The sequence below is a fragment of the Ochotona princeps genome, chromosome 8 (genome assembly GCF_030435755.1).
Source record: "Ochotona princeps isolate mOchPri1 chromosome 8, mOchPri1.hap1, whole genome shotgun sequence".
NCBI classification, from domain to species: Eukaryota; Metazoa; Chordata; class Mammalia; order Lagomorpha; family Ochotonidae; genus Ochotona; species Ochotona princeps.
The window spans coordinates 10,560,941-10,578,431 of NC_080839.1; the positions used below are offsets into that span (position 1 = coordinate 10,560,941).

General features: G+C 37.9%; 1 protein-coding gene across 3 annotated transcripts in view; it reads left to right on the forward strand.

Moving 5' to 3' along the window:
* Positions 1-17,491, forward strand: part of MGAT4A (alpha-1,3-mannosyl-glycoprotein 4-beta-N-acetylglucosaminyltransferase A) — a 96,847-nt gene that overhangs the window by 38,144 nt on the left and 41,212 nt on the right. For 2 of the 3 annotated variants that reach the window (XM_058667541.1, XM_058667540.1), the window contains 3 exons: positions 1,721-1,888; positions 3,033-3,173; positions 9,152-9,285. In XM_058667541.1, the coding sequence (XP_058523524.1) occupies positions 1,721-1,888; positions 3,033-3,173; positions 9,152-9,285 (443 nt within the window). The remainder of the gene's footprint in view (positions 1-1,720; positions 1,889-3,032; positions 3,174-9,151; positions 9,286-17,491) is intronic. The other variant, XM_058667542.1, reaches the window with a different exon arrangement.

The following is a 17,491-nucleotide window of genomic DNA, read 5'->3' on the forward strand; positions in this document are numbered from 1 at the left end:
ATATTTTGAGGTGATATAAATATCCTGTTCCTCTCCGGATTTTACCAGTTTTAGTATCCGTTTTTGGATTGTGTGTACTAGTTTTAGCATCCGTTTCTGATTCTTGCCTATATTAGTTATTGCCATAATGGTGGCAAAATGGTGATTTTTTCCAACAACAATAATTTTTTGTACATTTATTGATACTCTACTGTAAAAACTTTTCCCTCTTGATTTTTATATCTTTATTATTAGTATAGACTCATTATTTTCTACTTTGAGTTGTAGTTATCTGTATTTATTTTGGTGCTTAAAATTTCTATTTTTGTCCAGTGGAATTAGTTGGATAGCCTCTTGTGCCCTGTTGACATATTCTATCATTATATACTATGATGTCTTCTCACTTGTAGACCAAAAAAAAGTTTTAAGTTCATTTCAAAGTTCATTTCCAGGGGCTGGGTTGTGACATAACAAGTTAAGCTGCTACTTGTATAGCCAGTATTCTATATTAGGAGTGTTGGTTCAAATCCTGGCTGCTCTGTTTCTATACTGCTTTCCTGCTATGTAGCTGGGAAATTAGTAGAAAATGACCCAAGTACTTGGCCTCTGGTGACATAGGGGAGACTGGGAGAAATTTTTGGCTTCTGGCTTTGGTCTGAGCCAGAACTGGCTACTTGGAGAATGAACAAGAAAATGGAAAAATCCATGTGCTCTGTTGCACTTTCAAATAAATAAGTATTTTTAAAATACTTTCTTTTAAAAGAGTTGTGATTCTTAAGTGGCATATGGTTTTTGTTTTAATTTATTTTTATTTGAAAGGCAGATTTTACAGAGGAGAAGGAGGAAGTAGAAAAGGAGGAGGAAGAGAGAGAGAGAAAATCTTTCATCTACTGGTTCACTGTGCAATAGTGAAAGCCACAGTGGCCGGAGCTGAGTTGATCTGAAGCTAGGAACTTCCTCCAGGTCTCCCAAAAGGGTGCAGGGTCCCAGCTTTGGGCCGTCCTCCATTGCTTTTCCAGACCACCAACAGGGAACTGGATGGGAAGTGGAGCAGCTGGAATATGAACTGGTGTGCATATGGGATCCCAGCAGATGCAGGATGAGGATTTAGCTGCTAGGCTATTGTGCTGGCCCTGGCATATGGTATTTAAAAACCAACATCGAGCATTGCTTAAGTTCTAAGGAAAGCTTCTGAAGTTGCACACATGAAGAAGGAAACAACTGAAAGTACAGTTGTCATGATATTCCAGGTTTTTTTTCCAAATACTCATTTGATATGAAGAATATTTTCCATCTGCTGGTTTACTCCCCAAAATGACCCTTTCTGCTCTTTCTAGGCCTGATAGAACCCTAATTCCCAGAACTCACTCTGGGTCTAATAGGGACTCAGGAACTTAAGTTATTACTTGCTGCCTCCAATGTTGGGGCTTCAGTAGAAAGCAGAATTGAAGCAGAGAAGCTGAGACTTAACCAGCACTCCCATATGGGATGTGAGTTTACCAAGCAGGAATTAAACTCTACTCTGTTTTTTTTTTTTTTCCTAAGTGCAATGTGCTTGAACCAATTTGCTCTATCTACAGTATTCTGGACCTGGCAGTCTACACTATTCTACTTGCAAAATAAAAATTTTCTTCTGAAAAACTAACCTTTAAACAATCCTCATCTTACGGTTGTATTTGGATTATTGTACTTTTTGCTGTTTTTTTGGAAATACACTAACAACTTTTGGTTTTGCTTCTAGAAAAATTGATTGCTTACCAACGAGAATTTCTTGCTTTGAAAGAACGTCTTCGAATTGCTGAACATAGAATTTCACAGCGCACCTCTGAGTTAAATACCATTGTACAGCAGTTCAGGAATGTAGGAGCAGAAACAAATGGAAGTAAGGATGCATTAAATAAGTTTTCAGGTACAAACTTTTTTTTATTGTATGAAAAGTATTTTTAAATGATTGAAATAAATCTCAATTCCTGTAAAGTAGTATATCAGTTATTCTGTTATCCCTTTTAGCAACGAAAATTACCTAAAACATTCTGTTCTGATAAATTATAAAACAACTGTTACTAAATGAGAAATCTGATTTTAAGAGTAATAGTTAAGTTTTGGCTGTATATATTTCATTGACAGTAGTGAAGAACCTACATTTTTTAAAACATCTAAAATGAGGTTAGTTTTGTATTTGTTTTGTGATTCACATGGACTTAAGATGGGCTCTGAGAAAGTCTTTGAACTATTAGATGCAATTGGTGCACTTAAGAATGATTTGTAATAAAGAGTAATATGATTATATGATGGATATTTTTGGAAGCGTCTGACTTATTCCTTCCCTGAGGACTTCTGGTTAGAGTGAAATAGATGCCAGTTATTTTCCATTCCTCTGCTCTTCTTAATCTGATTGATAAATTAGTGTATGTAATAATTATTTTCATGAGTTACAGTATGACTAGATATAAGGCTGGCGTTTTGTAGCTAATAAGAAAGTCATTACTAATAAATATTGCTTTCTAAAGGATCATAATAAGTATCATTGGGTTAAATAATACTATTTTATATTACATATATGTATATGTACTTTATACGCACACATATTATAAATGCTAGTTTGGCAAGAATTTCAACTAATATTTTTATGCCACCAAATTTTTATTTCATTAATATTATTAATGATTCATTGGTTTCTCTAATGGAACAAATTTGTAAGTTATCTGTAATACATATTCCCCATTTCTTCTATTTAAATAACACTTGAAGTTTTTAGAAAAAATATATCTTTGAAATTTGTATAAAATAAAAATGCCTAAAGAAAGTAAGTTACTGGTGATTAAAGTGCTGTTTTATTTTTTATAAATGGATATTCAGGCTTTCTTCAGTCTGTTTTCTCAGTGTCATGACTATGAGAATTGAGTTGCAAGCATGTCTTTTTCATTTTGAATGGAGAAATTCCCTCACCAAAGTGTGAAATTAGGAAAAAAAATTCTGTAGCTATTACAATTTTTTACTCTCATTTTATAAAATAAGATGTTCCTGTAGTTGATTGAACTTCTGTGTTTCAGATAATACCATAAAACTGTTAAAAGAGTTAACAAGCAAAAAATCTCTTCAAGTGCCAAGTATTTATTATCATTTGCCTCATTTATTGAAAAATGAAGGAAGCCTTCAACCTGCTGTGCAGATTGGTAATGGAAGAACAGGAGGTATGTCTATTTTGTTTCTTAATGTTATACTACCAGTCTTAATTGTATTGTGCATTTTATGTTGACTATTAGAAGTCTGGCAGTTTAAAGAATAATAATACCCTTTGTTTATGTAGAGTAGCTTTGGGTGCATAAATTCCATGTTGGAAGTGGTTACACATTTTTCTTTCTAGACCAAAGTAATATCGCTTAAAAAAATGTGTCATGAAAACTGTATTTCAGGCAGACGAATGTTTAAACCTTCCTGATTTTTTGATTTATAAATTGAGGGAGGGTGAGCATTTGCCATAATAATTAAACGGTTGCTTATGATGCCCACATCCTGCGTCAGAATTCATGGACTCTAGTCCTGGCTCTGCCTCTGCAGCATTCGGGGTGATGTACACCCTAAAGGAAGCAGTTGATGACTGCAGTACTTGCTTCCCTATTAATCTTTTGGGAGACCTGGATTGAGTCCCTGGCCCAGCTCCAGCTGTTAATAGGCATTTGGGGAGTAGAAGATCTGTTTTTCTCTTTCAAATATATTTTTTAAATTAAAAAAAAATGTAAGCTGGTATTCCGTAAAATCCAAGGCACTATTATGTATGTCAGCTTCCCCAGAATATTGAAAGGATTTTATAACTAAAAATATTAGGAAACACTGCCTAAGGATTTAGGAAGAATTTTTTAATAAAAATACATTTATATTGAAAGAGAGTGAAAGAATGAGACAGAGAGAAAGAGAAATCTTCCAACTGGTTTACTCCTCAGATGACTGCAACTGCCAGTGCTAGGCCAGGTTGAAGCTTCCATACCAGTCTCCCACATGGATAGCAGGTTTGCAAACATTTGGTTCTCTTCTGCTGCTTTTCCAGGCCGTTGGTGGGGAGCTGGATCAGAAGTGGAGCAGCTGGGGACATAGGCATTTCAGGCAGGAGAGTTGCTAACTGTACTGCGCCAAGCCAGGAAGGCAATTCTTAAAATCTGAATCTGAATACTTTTTGTTCTTTAGCTGTGTGTTTTTTCTACCTTTAAGAATAGTACCTGCTTAATACTGCTGTTAAGTACTAAAAAACTGATTGAATATAGTTAAAAATACAACAATAATTTAAAAGAATGAGAATGACTCACCCAATAGAACACTGACTTAGTGAACGTCACTAGAGTAAACAGATATGTCTTAGTCAAAGAACCAATCATGTAAATAAGTGTGTAATTGCAACTTTAATTAATGATATAAAGGAAGTTTGGAGAATCTCCAAAAAGGGTATTTGACTTAATTAAGGAGTTTAGAGGAGTCTTACAAACACTTGATCTAAGGCCAATAGAATATGTGTGCAGTTTAGTGTGGAAGTATAGAGATAGCATGGGAAAGACTGAAACTAGAGTTGTAAATTGAGGCCAGATAACGTAGGCCTTCTTTGTGTTTTGTTTGTTTTATTTTAATCTCAAGAGTGGTAAGAAGACACTGAGGAGTTTTGAACAGAGCTGATTCGAGATGACCCATTAGGCTTAGATTTTTCAGAGATCACATTTTTTCTACAGGATGATTGAGGATGTGGGAAGAAGAGTAGATGTAAGTGAGCAGCCTCAAGGTTTTCAGTGAAGTTTTAGAGACCTACTTGAAAAAGGGTGAACTTGGACCAGGCAGTAGTAGGGAGGGATATAAGGAATACTGTGGATATAAAGGCTGTTTGGAAAATATGTAGGCACACAGGAAAAGACGTAGTGGTGGTAGAGGGCTGGACAAGAGTTAAGTCCTGGGTTTCTGAATTGAGATGCTTCGTGATTGCTACTCACTGAGATGGGGTAGCCTCTCAGTCTTACAACATTGATGTGTAAAAGAAGATATAACTTTGGGTATAATTTGGAGATTATTTTGAGATACTGCAGTGGGTAATACCAAATGGGCAACTGGGTATTTAGATGTACGAACCAAGGAAAATATTTGAGCTGGTTTGATTTTGAGTCATAGTTTCCAAATAAGTTGTTGAAGATGGGTGTAGATGAGATGCCCTTGGGTCTATAGCTGTGTCTCAGTGGTCCTCTGGCAGTAATTCCCAGAGGGAAGCCAGGAAGAAAGAATTGCAGATAGGCAGTAGAAGAAATTGTCCTGAAATATAAGGGGGAAAGTGAGGAATAAAGTCAAACCATAAGGAAACGTGGTATGTAACAAATATTTAACTAACAGTACATATTTAAAAAGGGATGTAATTTAGTTATGACTGGAGGTAATTAAAGATTGAGACAAATTATGTTTGTTCTTAATAAGTACTAGAATTTGAAAACCTCTCAGGAAAGTGAAAGAAAAAGTAATATTTAATAGCTCTGTCAGTTTATAAATACCATGAAGAAGGGGTCTTACCTAGCTTATAACTGTGTTTCATATGGTCTAGTGTGCAGTAAGCATAATTGCAAAATTTGATATTTGACTTAAAAATATTGGACATTTTATCATCGAAACAATGTATTTAACCCAGCCCTTTGGCTCTGCTTCTGCTTGGTTCTCTGGTGTACTTGGCTCCTCCTAGAAGGATGATATGAACATACTGTTCCTGTTGCTGATTCTCCTTCTGGACTCTAGCCTTTTGAAGCACTTACATTTCCTAGGTTGTAAGTAATAGAATGTGATATCAAAAAGAACAGATGGACATGTAATGCTGCTACCTATCAGCTCCAGAATCTCAGTGAAACAAAAGTTAGTTTGTTTTTGCTTATGGTGCATGTCTGTTAGGGTTGGTGGGCTTTCTACTTCCTTGACTGATCAGAGATCCAGGGTGCAGGGCTCTAGCTCCTGTCTTGCAGATTGCTGGTCTTCAGCCATGAGAGGAAACAAGAGGTGCAGTCGCAGCATGAGTTCACAAGATAGGGAGAACTGTTCTTTTCTGTGGTAAATTATCACAGATATGGTTGCTTGAATTCTGTAGGTTTGACTAAAATTAGTGCTTTCATTTTTAGTTTTGGAGTTGTTGAATGCCTTAAACTGAAGAATTATAATTTCAGCTCTAAAACAAAGTGTATTTGGGAAATCTTGCTTATTCTATAAGCATGCTGTCTCAACTTAACAGAAATCAAAAAGCGAGGGGCAGGGAATAGGGAATTTGTATTATGACTTCATACCACTTTGTGTATTCCTGACTCAGCAAGTGTATTGCTGTTTCCATAAACAAAGTGCTCTAACTCTATGAGAGTTAACATTTCATTGGGAATGCCTCGCAACACAGTTGCTAGACTTTTAATCTATATTCTAAATATTCTAAGTTTGTTAAAATTTAAATCCTGAAATAGATTGAAACATATGGAAATTTGATTTCTGGGTAACTCATCTTGTATTTTGGAACCTCAGAATAAAACAAATAAGAATTTTGGTTTGGCCAGTGGATGCCACCACCTGTCTAGCCAAGCCCCACTGGTGCCATCTCCCAGGTCCCACAAGCCTGTCACCCTCAGGCTCACCTGACACAAATGGCTTTATTTAATATTTTTACAGAATATTTCTGTATTGATATGTAACACCAGAATATTAAGATTTTAAAACAGTGATTTTTGAAAACTTAATGGAGAATACAGTCAATTATATAACATAATATATGTGTTCCTCAAAAATTATTTTGCTGTGTGAATTGTGCAATGGAGTGAGCAAAATGTGATTAGGATCACAACAGTCAATAACAAGGGCTGACATGTAGCATGGCAGTTAATGTCACCGTCTGAGATGCTGGCATCCTCTTCAGCACTGGTTTGACTTCTGGTTGCTCCACTTCAGATCTAGTCTCCTGTTGCTGACATGGTCAAAGCAGTGGAAATAACTCAAGTATTTGGGCCCTTGCCACCCATCTGGGAGGCCCTTTGAAGCTCCTGGCTTCTGCCCTCAGCCTGCCCCAGCCCCTGCTGTTACTACCATCCAGAGAGAGAACCAGTAGATGTATTCCCTCTCCCCCTTCTCTTCCTGTAACTCTAACTTTTAAAAAAAGACAAAATCATGGTAAAAATGTTAGCACTCTTTTACCTGTCACATGATTATGAAATGTGTGAATATTGTAAGTATGGTAGACCTGCTGTAGAACTGAGGTGTGCTTGTTAAAATGGCTGTAGAAAGTTTACATCTTAAGTTATTGGGATAGTGTTGCATGTCTGAATTCCTACTGGAGGTATAATACCTAGCATGAATGGATGTGGCTGGTAATATGGAATGAACTGAGAAAGCTAGTAGATGTTTGAGGTGTATATATTTTGTCTGTTTCTTCATGGTTCTGTTCAGCTTTCTGAAAATTGCAGGGTGCAGTTTTCAGGTGTTAACCTAGTAAGTGTTGTCTCAGAGAACAAATTGCTTATCAATAAATGTCAAATTCACAGTTCCAAAGTGTTCAAACGTCTTAATCAAGAAGGAACAAAATTTGAATTCAAAACAAGCAATGTAGGAGCCAGCATTGTGGCCTCATGGATAAGGCGACTATCTGTAAAGCCAGCATCCCATGTGGGTACCAGTTCCTGTCCTTGTTGCTCCGCTTCCAGGGCAGCTACCTGCTAATGGCCTGGAATTTGAACCTTGACTACCCATGTGGGAGAGCTTGAAGAAGCACCTGGCTTTGACCTTGCCTAACCCTTGCCATTGCAATAATCTGGGTAATGAACCGGCAGATGGATGATGTTGCTCTCTCTCAGTGCCTTTGTGACTTTCAAACAAATAAATCATTAAAAAAAGTGTACCTGATTAACTATAGTTTTAGACAATAATAAATGATACACAAAGTTTTTATATATTCACTGAACCTAAATGTTCTTATCTATATTAGAGATTAAAACTGGGAAATTAATGTTAATACTATACTGTTAACTAACATTGGTGCCTATTCAGACTTTGTCTTTTTTCATTACTTTTTTAAAATCTATTCTAGGAACCAATTCAGAATCTTAAATTTCATTTAATTGTCATGTTTCCTTAGTCTTTAACTATTTGGAACATTTCCTTGTTCTTTGTCTTTCATGACCTTTAAAGGGTATAGGCTAGTCATTTAGTTATTTTGTGGAATTTCCTGAAGTTTGAATTTGATGTTTTTCTATACTCAGATTGAGGTTATATATTCTTAACAAGAAAATGACATAAGTGATATTGTAGCCTTGCAAGTATATAATATACTTAAAACTGCTATATGTTACACCAAATCTTTTATTTAGAATTTTTATTTATTAAAGAGAGATCTTGTGTGCTGCATCACTACCCAAAGCCTGCAGTGGCTGGGATCTAAAGCTGGAATCCAGGAACTGAATCTGTTTCTCCTACTTGGAGGAGACCCACTACATGAGCCATCATCACTGCCTTCCAGGGTCTGTGTTAGTAGGCAGCTGGAGTCAGAAACTGGAGTCAGCATCAGGCCCCTGTATTCTGTTATCAGGCATGGGACATGGGGCTCTTAACCAGCATCCCAATTGCTAAATTCCTGTAAACTAACACATATTTAGTGTTTACAATTTTTAGATGTAGTGTTAAATTTGCTGCCCATACTTTATAGCCACTGGTTTTTTGTTGTGAGGTTTAATGTCTTCATTTTTATCAGTTCCTTTGCTTTTGTTCTTACTGTTAAACCATGAGGAAAAGACATTAGCTTTCTGCTAATATGCCTGGGAAGACGGAGAGCCAGTGATCGCCCAAGTACTTGGATTCCTGTCTCCATGTGGGAAACCTGTATGAAGTTCCCAGTTTCTGTCTTTGACCCAGCACAGCTTGTTCTGTTTCAGGCATTTAAGGAATTAACCACTTGACAGAATTTGTCTCTCTCTCTCTCTCCCTTTGCTTTTCAAAAAAAGTTCCACAGTGTTAATAGGTATTGCCTTTGAGCTTTTGATTATTTTTCTTTCTGGAGCTTAATATCTATATGTCTATATATCTGTATCTTTATATTATCCTTCAGTACTCTCAGTTTGAGTATAATTCTTTCGTAATGTTTTTCTATATTATCTTTGTAAAATCTTCTAATTACTGAATTGTTTTGTTGCAGTTTCAATAGTAATGGGAATTCCCACAGTGAAGAGAGAAGTTAAGTCTTACCTCATAGAAACTCTCCATTCCCTTATTGATAATCTGTATCCTGAAGAGAAGCAGGACTGTGTTATAGTAGTCTTCATTGGAGAGGTAATTATTTATTTTTACTCTATATATCTAAACAAATTATAATTGAATATGCTTTTGTATGGGTTTTTAAGAAATTTGATAAGTAAAGATTGGGTAATATTTTCCATGTTAGTTTAACTTGTTTGCCTTCACTTTTCTGCTGTGGGTTGAAACCAGGAGTAGTAGTGTTTGTGGTCAATCGAGTGACATTATGTAGGCCAAATGCCATGTTGTTGAATCATCTTACCTCTCTTCTGGTAATCAGTGAGAGAGCTTGATTATCCATCCCCAAGGGTAACATAAGTATTTATGGACTGACGTATTAGGAAAAAATTATGCATGGATTCCAAATTTCTTTTGTTTTACACAAAACTAAACTTTTTTTTTAAATTTTTTTTTAAAGATTTATTTTTTTATTACAAAGTCATATATACTGAGAGGAGGAGAGACAGAGAGGAAGTGGAGCTGCCGGGATTAGAACCAGCGGCCATGTGGGATCAAGGCAAGGACCTTAGCCACCAGGCCACGCTGCCAAGCCCACAAAACTAAACTTTCAAATTCCATTTCCCCACAGGCTTTTTGGAAGTACCATTGTCTTTGTTATTATTACTATTATTTTTTTGCCAATTTGATGTTTAAAAAGTAATACTTCTTCTTTAATTTGGATTTCATTACAATGTGGATTTAAATGTTTTATTACCATTTGTATTATTTTTATAACCTGTATTCATGTTTCAGTGTAACTTGAATTTTAAGAAGTTTTTGTATATATGTTAGGGAAATAACTCTGAAATACTTTGTCCAGTTTGTTACTTGTATTTACTTTGTTTATTCTGCTTTGGCCTTTTGTAGAAGTTTCACATTTTAAGTAATTAAATTTATTCAATCACTTATTGAATACATGTAGAAATGAATTCAGTCTTCTTAGGAACATGGCAATGGCTATTAAGTATACACTGTGATTTAGCATTCTATTTCAAAACACTGATCCCTTTGTTAATTTGCAAGGATGGGAATGTATTCAAGCACACAGACATATTTGTATAGCTCCTGCATATATATTGTAACATATATAAGGAATACATAATTCAGTTAGGAGCTGGAAATGTGGGATACAAATGTTGTTGTGGACAGAAGGATTAAAGACTTCCACTAATTCCCATCAGCCAATTAACAATTATCGATTTCTTAATCTGATTTTGCCTTGATTAGGAATTTTCTCAACTGCTGGGTGTAGGCCCATTTAACACTATTATTGAGTAAATATCCTGTGGCCAGGACTGTGATCCACTTTCAGGATGTTTTCTGGTTAAGATTTTTTTTTTTAATTTTTATTGCAAAGGCAGATATACAGAGAGGAAGATCTTCCGTCTGATGATTCATTCCCCAAGTGTCCGCAACAGCTGGGGCTGAGCCAGTCCGAAGCCAGGAGCCTCTTCCAGGTCTCCCACACGGGTGCAGGGTCCCAAGGCTTTGGGCCGTCCTCAGCTGCTTTCCCAGGCCACAGGCAGGGAGCTGGATGGGAAGCGGGGTTGCTGGGGTTAGAATCTGCACCCATGTGGGATTCTGGCATGTGCAAGGCGAGGACCTTAACCACTATGCCATCACGCTGGGCCCCTAGTTAAGATTTATCCTTGGAATAGTTGCACACAGAAAGAGAGAGAGAGAGAGAGATGTAGACATAGGCAAACATAAACATCTTCCATCTGCCGGTTCACTCCCCAAACGGCTGCAATGGCTGGTGCTGTGCCGGTAGGAAGCTGGGAGCCAGGAGCTTCTTCTGTGTCTCGCACACGAGCTCAGGAGCTCCAAGGCTTTGGGCTACTTTGTTCTACTTTCCTGTGCTTTCTTGAGCCATTAACAAGGAGCTAAATCAAAAGTGGATAGCGAGGACTAGAACCAGCTCCCATATAAGATATCTGTGTGATGGGTGGAGGATTGGCCTGCTATGCCATGCTGGCCCCTAGGTTGAGATTTTTTTAAAAGATTTACTTATTTTTATTGAAAAGGCAGATTTACAGAGAGAAAGACAGAAAGATCTTCCACCCTCTGATTCACTCCCCAAGTGGCTGCAATGGCTGGAGCTAAACCAATCCAAGCCAGAGCCAGGATTTTATTCTAAGTCTCCCTCATGGTCCCAAGGTTTTGGGCCATCCTCTACTGCTTTCCCAGGTCACAGGCAGGGAACCGGATGGGAAGTGGAGTAGCCATAACACAAACCGGCGCCCATATGAAATGCTGGCCTGTGCAAGGTGAGGATTTTGCGCCTGAGCCACCATGTGGGGCCCTGGATTAGAATCTTAAAGGCTTCCTTGAACACCCATTTCTAGTTGTCTACTTGACAATGTTATTTCAATGTTTTGTGGACAGCTCTTGTCTCTATAGCTGAATTGACTGGCTTTCCAAAACTACTACTTTGCTAGATTTCCCAACTGTTTTGTAAATATTTTTCAATGTAGTATAATGATACTTCAAAAAAATTTGTAAGGTGCAGCACGGTAGTCTAGCAGCTAAAGTCCTTCATGGTTTATTTTGTGTGTGTGCCCTTATGTGTAGTATTTCTTATACAATTTAAAAATTTTAATTTTTAGATTTATGTATTTGAAGGGCATGGATGGGGGGAGGGGGAGAAAGAATGAAGCTCTTCCCATCTGCTGTTTCACTCCCAAATGGCTACAACAGCCAGGTCTGGCCAGGCTGAGCTAAAAGCCTGTTCATGTAAGAATATGAATTTCGGGCCTGGCATAGTAGCCTAGCAGCTGAAGTCCTTGCCTTGAATGTGCTGGGATCCCATGTGGGCACCGGTTCTTAGCCAGCAGACCTGCTTCCCATCCAGCTCCCTGCTTGTGGCCTGGGAAAGCAGTTGAGGACAACCAAAAGGCTTGGGATCCTGCATTTGCATGGGAGACTTGGAAGAAGCTCCTGGCCTCGGATTCTCGGATTGGCACAACTCCAACCGTTGCCCTCACTTGGGGAGTGAATCATCAGACGGAATTTCTTCCTCTCTGTCTCTCCTCTCTGAAAATCTGACTTTGCAATAAAAATAACTATTTTTAGAAAATGAATTTCTTCTGGCCACCATGTATGTTAGCTGTAGCTTTATATGTAATGTTTTTATTATTAGCCTATATTTTTAGTGTGTATTTCCTCTCTGAGCTGATCAACAGAATTTTTAAAATATCTAATTTATAGTTTGTAGTTTTCTGGATTGGTTATTTTTTGAGAATTGTTGCATCTAGTTTTTAAAATTTTTTGAAATTTTTAAATTACAAAAAGTTGATAAAAATGTTAGAGTTCCCAGAAGTCTTCAGCTTGTGTTTTCAGATATTAACTTCTATAGCCATATGTAAATATCAATACCAGGAAGTGAGCAGTTCACTTTTACACTTTATTTAGATTTCTCTAAATAATCCACTAATGCCATTTAGTGACCTTGATGCTAGATTTTTAAATAGAATGCCTCAGTTTGTGGTTACCTTCCTGCTGTTTACTCAGAATTGAAGTTGTAGATTTTTAGTTGGAATACCACAGTGGTTAAATGGAATTTTTTTAGCACTTTGCATTAAAATTTACGTGATGTAAGTGATGCTGATTTTCTCATTACCTTTTTTTAACATTTTATTATTATTATCATTTTTATGTTACAGTACCATAGGCTTCTGGCATTTCCCTTATCTCCTCCCCAATTCCCTCCCCCCACCTAGTTCCTCTATATCAGTACTAAAATATAGTTCTTCATACACAGTCATATGTCCATCATTGCAGGCATGGACAGTGGCAGAATCCAGCATCCTATTGTCAAGATATAGTGCACAGTTTCATTGTAAGTCCATCTTTGGAAGCAGAGATGAATACTACATTGTATCCTCACATCTGGATGTTACTCTCCATGTACAGCTACTGTACATCTCCTTAAATGAAACGTCATAATACAAAATCAACAATAGAAAGAAAAATAGAAATTTACAATGCTATGAAGTTAAATGACATGTTACTAGATATGGCAGTCTCCATTACACAGCTACTATGCATCCCCTTAAATGAAAAGCACCATGCAGTTAAATAACATGCTACTAAATGACTAACGTGTAGCTGAAGAAATGAAAATCAAGAACCTTCTTGCAGAAAATGATGCTACTGTATGATCTGCAAGTCATTGAATGATTTAATCAAAAGAAAGTGTTTTGAAGAGATGAAACTAACAGAAAACAACAAAACCCATGTGATATAGTTTCCGCTGATTATTGTTGGTGAAGTGTGTCTCTTCTAGATGGCTTTTGTTTTTTTAAATAGATGTTTAAATAAATGGATGGCTTTTGTTTTTTTAATCCAGTCTACTAATCTATGATGTTTGATTGAGCTTCAGCCATTTACATTCAGGGCTAATATGTATGGGTGGTACTTTGGTCCTGTCATTTTAGCAATGGGTTGTTCATTGGTTTAGTCTTCTGTTGTCATTTTACTGGGATGTTCTTCCCATTTGCCTTTGGTTTTGTTTGGTGCTATTCCTCTTTGTCAAGAGAACATCTTGAAGTATCATTTGTAGGGCAGGTTTGGAAGAGGCAAATTCTTTTAACTTTACTGTGCAAGAATTTTATTTCATTTTCAAAGACAAAAGAAAGCTTTGCTGGAGATGTTATCCTAGGCCGACAATTTTTTTCTTTTAGAATCTGGAATTTGTCACTCCATTCTCTTCTTGCCTGTAGAGTTTCCTGTGAGAGATCTCCTGTGAGCATAATTGGCATTCCTTTATATGTCAATTGATTTTTTTCACATGCACGTTTAAGGATCTTTTGCTTATTTCAATTGAAGAGAGCGTGATGATCATGTGTCTTGGTGAAGATCACTTTTGATTAGGCCTGTTGGGAGTTCTGTTCCCCTCCTGGATCTTGTTTCCCAATTCTTTCTCTAGATTAGGGAAATTTTCCTTTATTATTTCATTAAATATATTTGCAAACTCAGCTTCTCTTTCTGCACCTTCTGGAACTCCAATAACTCTTATATTTGGTCTCTTAATAGTGTCTTTTAATTCTTGAATACTTTTTTTGGCCTGATCCAGCTCTGCTTCCAGCTGTTTGTTTGCTTCCCCCTGGTGATAGGAAACATCTTTCAATTCTGAGATTCTTTCTTATGCTTGCTTCATTCTGTTTTGGAAACTCTCCACTGAACTTTTAATTTGCTCTACTGTGTTCTTAATTTCTGATATATCAGCCTTGATTTGCTTTATTGCTTCCTTAAATTCTTTGAACTCTTGTATGTGCTTCTCATTGTGGATCAGAAGCTTTAAAATGAGTTTTATGAATTCTGTGTGCCTCATTTTCTCGATGTCTTCCTCAGTTAACTCTGAGGTTGGCATAGGGTTTTGTTCCTTTGCAGGGGATTTTTCGGTAATATTCATTGTGCCTTTGTCTCTTCTTTTGCTCTTGGTCATTGTATTTCTGGTTAGCAGAGTCTTCTCCTTGGGGCAGGTTTCTAAGCTGTGTCACCCACAGGTCTACAGTTCGATTTTACTTGTTGCCGTTGGTACACAACTTTTTGTTTGGAGTCACTTGTGCCACAACTTCCAGCGAGTTCCAGGTCTGGGTTCTTATGTTAGATTTCCACCATGGTCTCCACAGCCCCAGCTCCTGGCTCACCACTCTCCACCTCCTGTGATACCATGCTGAGGCTACACCGTTGTCTCTGCAACCTTTCTCCCACTTCTGGTTGGAGCAGGTCCCAGGAATAGGGAGACACCAGGTGTCTATATAGTTAGGTTGTTGGTGGCGCTGATCTTGCTGGAACCTGTTGGCCGTTAGGTCTGAGTGCCACACGGACCTATTTTGACCCATATGATGCCACAGTCAGTATTATTTTCCTGTAGAACCAGTGCAATCCACTGAATTCAGTGAGTTCTTGCGAGCTCAGCACATGCGCAGTTCACTGTTGTCCCCTGTAGTCACAAAACTATTGCCACAGTGTACAAAATGGTGCCTGACATACCACTACTAGAGTTCTTGATCTGCTGGCCATCAGGTCTGAGGGCTACCCAGACCTGTCTTGGGTGGAACCTGTAGAATACCACGTTGATGCAGTTCACTGAGCCAGAAATGAGTTCACTCCCAGCTCAGTGTATGCTCAGTCCTTTCCCTTGCCTTTGCCTCCTTATGCAAAATGGCGCCCAATTCGGCTCTTGGGGGCTGCCTGGGCTGTGAAATCCATGCTGTTCTTGCACTGCCCGTCTGGGATCTGCTGCTGTGTCTCTGCTCCTGGTCAAATCAAACGGACCAGCAGGATGGACAGTTCTTTGTCTGGGTTTACCTCCCAAGCTCCCAGTGAAAGTCCCTTCCCACCTGGTTGCTGGTGGAGTTCTGGCTGCTGGTGGAGTTCAGATTGCTGCTAGCTGAATGTCGCTGGAGTATCAGTCACTGCAACACCTCACTGTTGTGTCTGCTTCTTTCCTGTGTCTGTCAGTCTCCAGGTACCCCTCTGCTGTTGTTCTGTCCTCTCCTATTTCCTGGAATGTGTCCTCTCTGCTTCATCTTGATTAAATGTTCCTCCGTCCATTTAAACGTGTCCTTACCCTATTCCGCCATCTTGATTCTCTCCCTCATTACCTTTCTTTTTTTTAAGATGATGTTTACATAGGGTAGGAAGGATCTAGGGTTAGGGAGAAGTAGGTGTGATCCAGGCTTTCTATTAGCTTCCATCATGTGATGAAGATGATGTGGCCAGGTGTTTTTGAATAGCTAGTACATTGCCCGGTTACTTAAGAGCTGTCTTGCTGGATGGTACTCAGAGATCATACAAATGCCCTGGTAGTTCTCATCGTTAAGTTTTTACCAATTAATTTAGCACAAATTGGAATTGGTGACTCTTCCCTGTAACAGTTATTGTTGTGGTGTTTACCAGTGATTCCAAAGCCAAAGTAAGAATTGGACTCCTTTGAAGAAGAACTATCCTTTCCCTCCATTTTAATTATTTTTCTGGTAACTGCTGTTAGTGTTAATGTGTTGCTGATAATTTTCAGTTGTTTCTTTTATTGCTCAAAGTGTTCCATAATTAGCCGTTAGAGTCTTTTTGTGTACCCCCATCATTTTTCCTTGCATTTGGGAGTGTGAAGTGTTCTAGGTTTATCTTGCGTTTTCCCTGCCTTAACCATTGAAATAGCTGTTTGCCCAAAGAAGCTGGTTTCTTTAACTGAAGATGCCATTGGAAACCAAAACTTGGTTGCTAGAGATGCTTGTTCCTCTGAGGGATCATTGCTTCTGTCCCTGCCTTTCAGCGCTTGAATACATGTGCATGCATCTCTGTAAGTGTGTCCATCTCTTTGTATATAGTAAAAGTCACTAGTTTAACGTGCTACCTCTGATTCTACTGCTGTAGGAATCATTCAGTCTTTCCCCAATCCTTGATGTTTCAGCTGTTTTTTTCTAACAATGAGAGACCTGGCTTTCATGATTCAGAATATATCTGTTTGATTGTTTTAGTCCTAGGTAGTGTTTCGATTGTTCACATATATCCCCTAGAATAGTTTATACTAGTAACTAGAGCATAATATTTATGTACATTTATTTTGTCTTTAGCCTCACAGTATCTAAAGTATTGTTTTCCAGTTACTGTGTTAGTTCTTTCCCTGTCTCCATTGATGTGGTTAAAATTAAGTTGGTTATTGTTTGTTTTCCATTTTTAACTCATCCTATTTCTTAATTATCAAGGGGTGGGGACAATGGGGCTGGGTATGTGAACATTAGCATGCTTCTAGAAGTAAACTACTTAAAAAGCTGTATTTACAAGTGTTGTTTCGCCTTGATTTCTTCTATCCATTCTTTGGGTTGGTTACCCAACATCTGTAATCATATTACATCTTCGAGAGTGTGAGAACATTACCTGTACAAGGTCTACTTTAAACTGACTTTGATAAGTCTTGATAAGGTTTTTGTGCCCTGCACTTACTTTTGATTTGCTTTTTTTCCCCAGAATTTCTTTGTCCTCACTTGTATTACCTTCCTTCCTTTTTTTTTCTTTTTTTTAAGATTCAGTAATTTTGTTTGAAAGTCAGAGTTAGCGAGAGGGAAAGCAGTTGAGACATTTTTTATTCCTTTTGGTTCACTGCTCAGGTGGCCATAATGTCCAGGGCTGAGCTGGGATCTCTCTATCTGAATCTTTTACATAGGTGGTAGGGGCCCAAACACTTGGACAGTCTTTTGCTGCTTTAGAGAGGCCATTAGTGGGAACTGGATCGGAA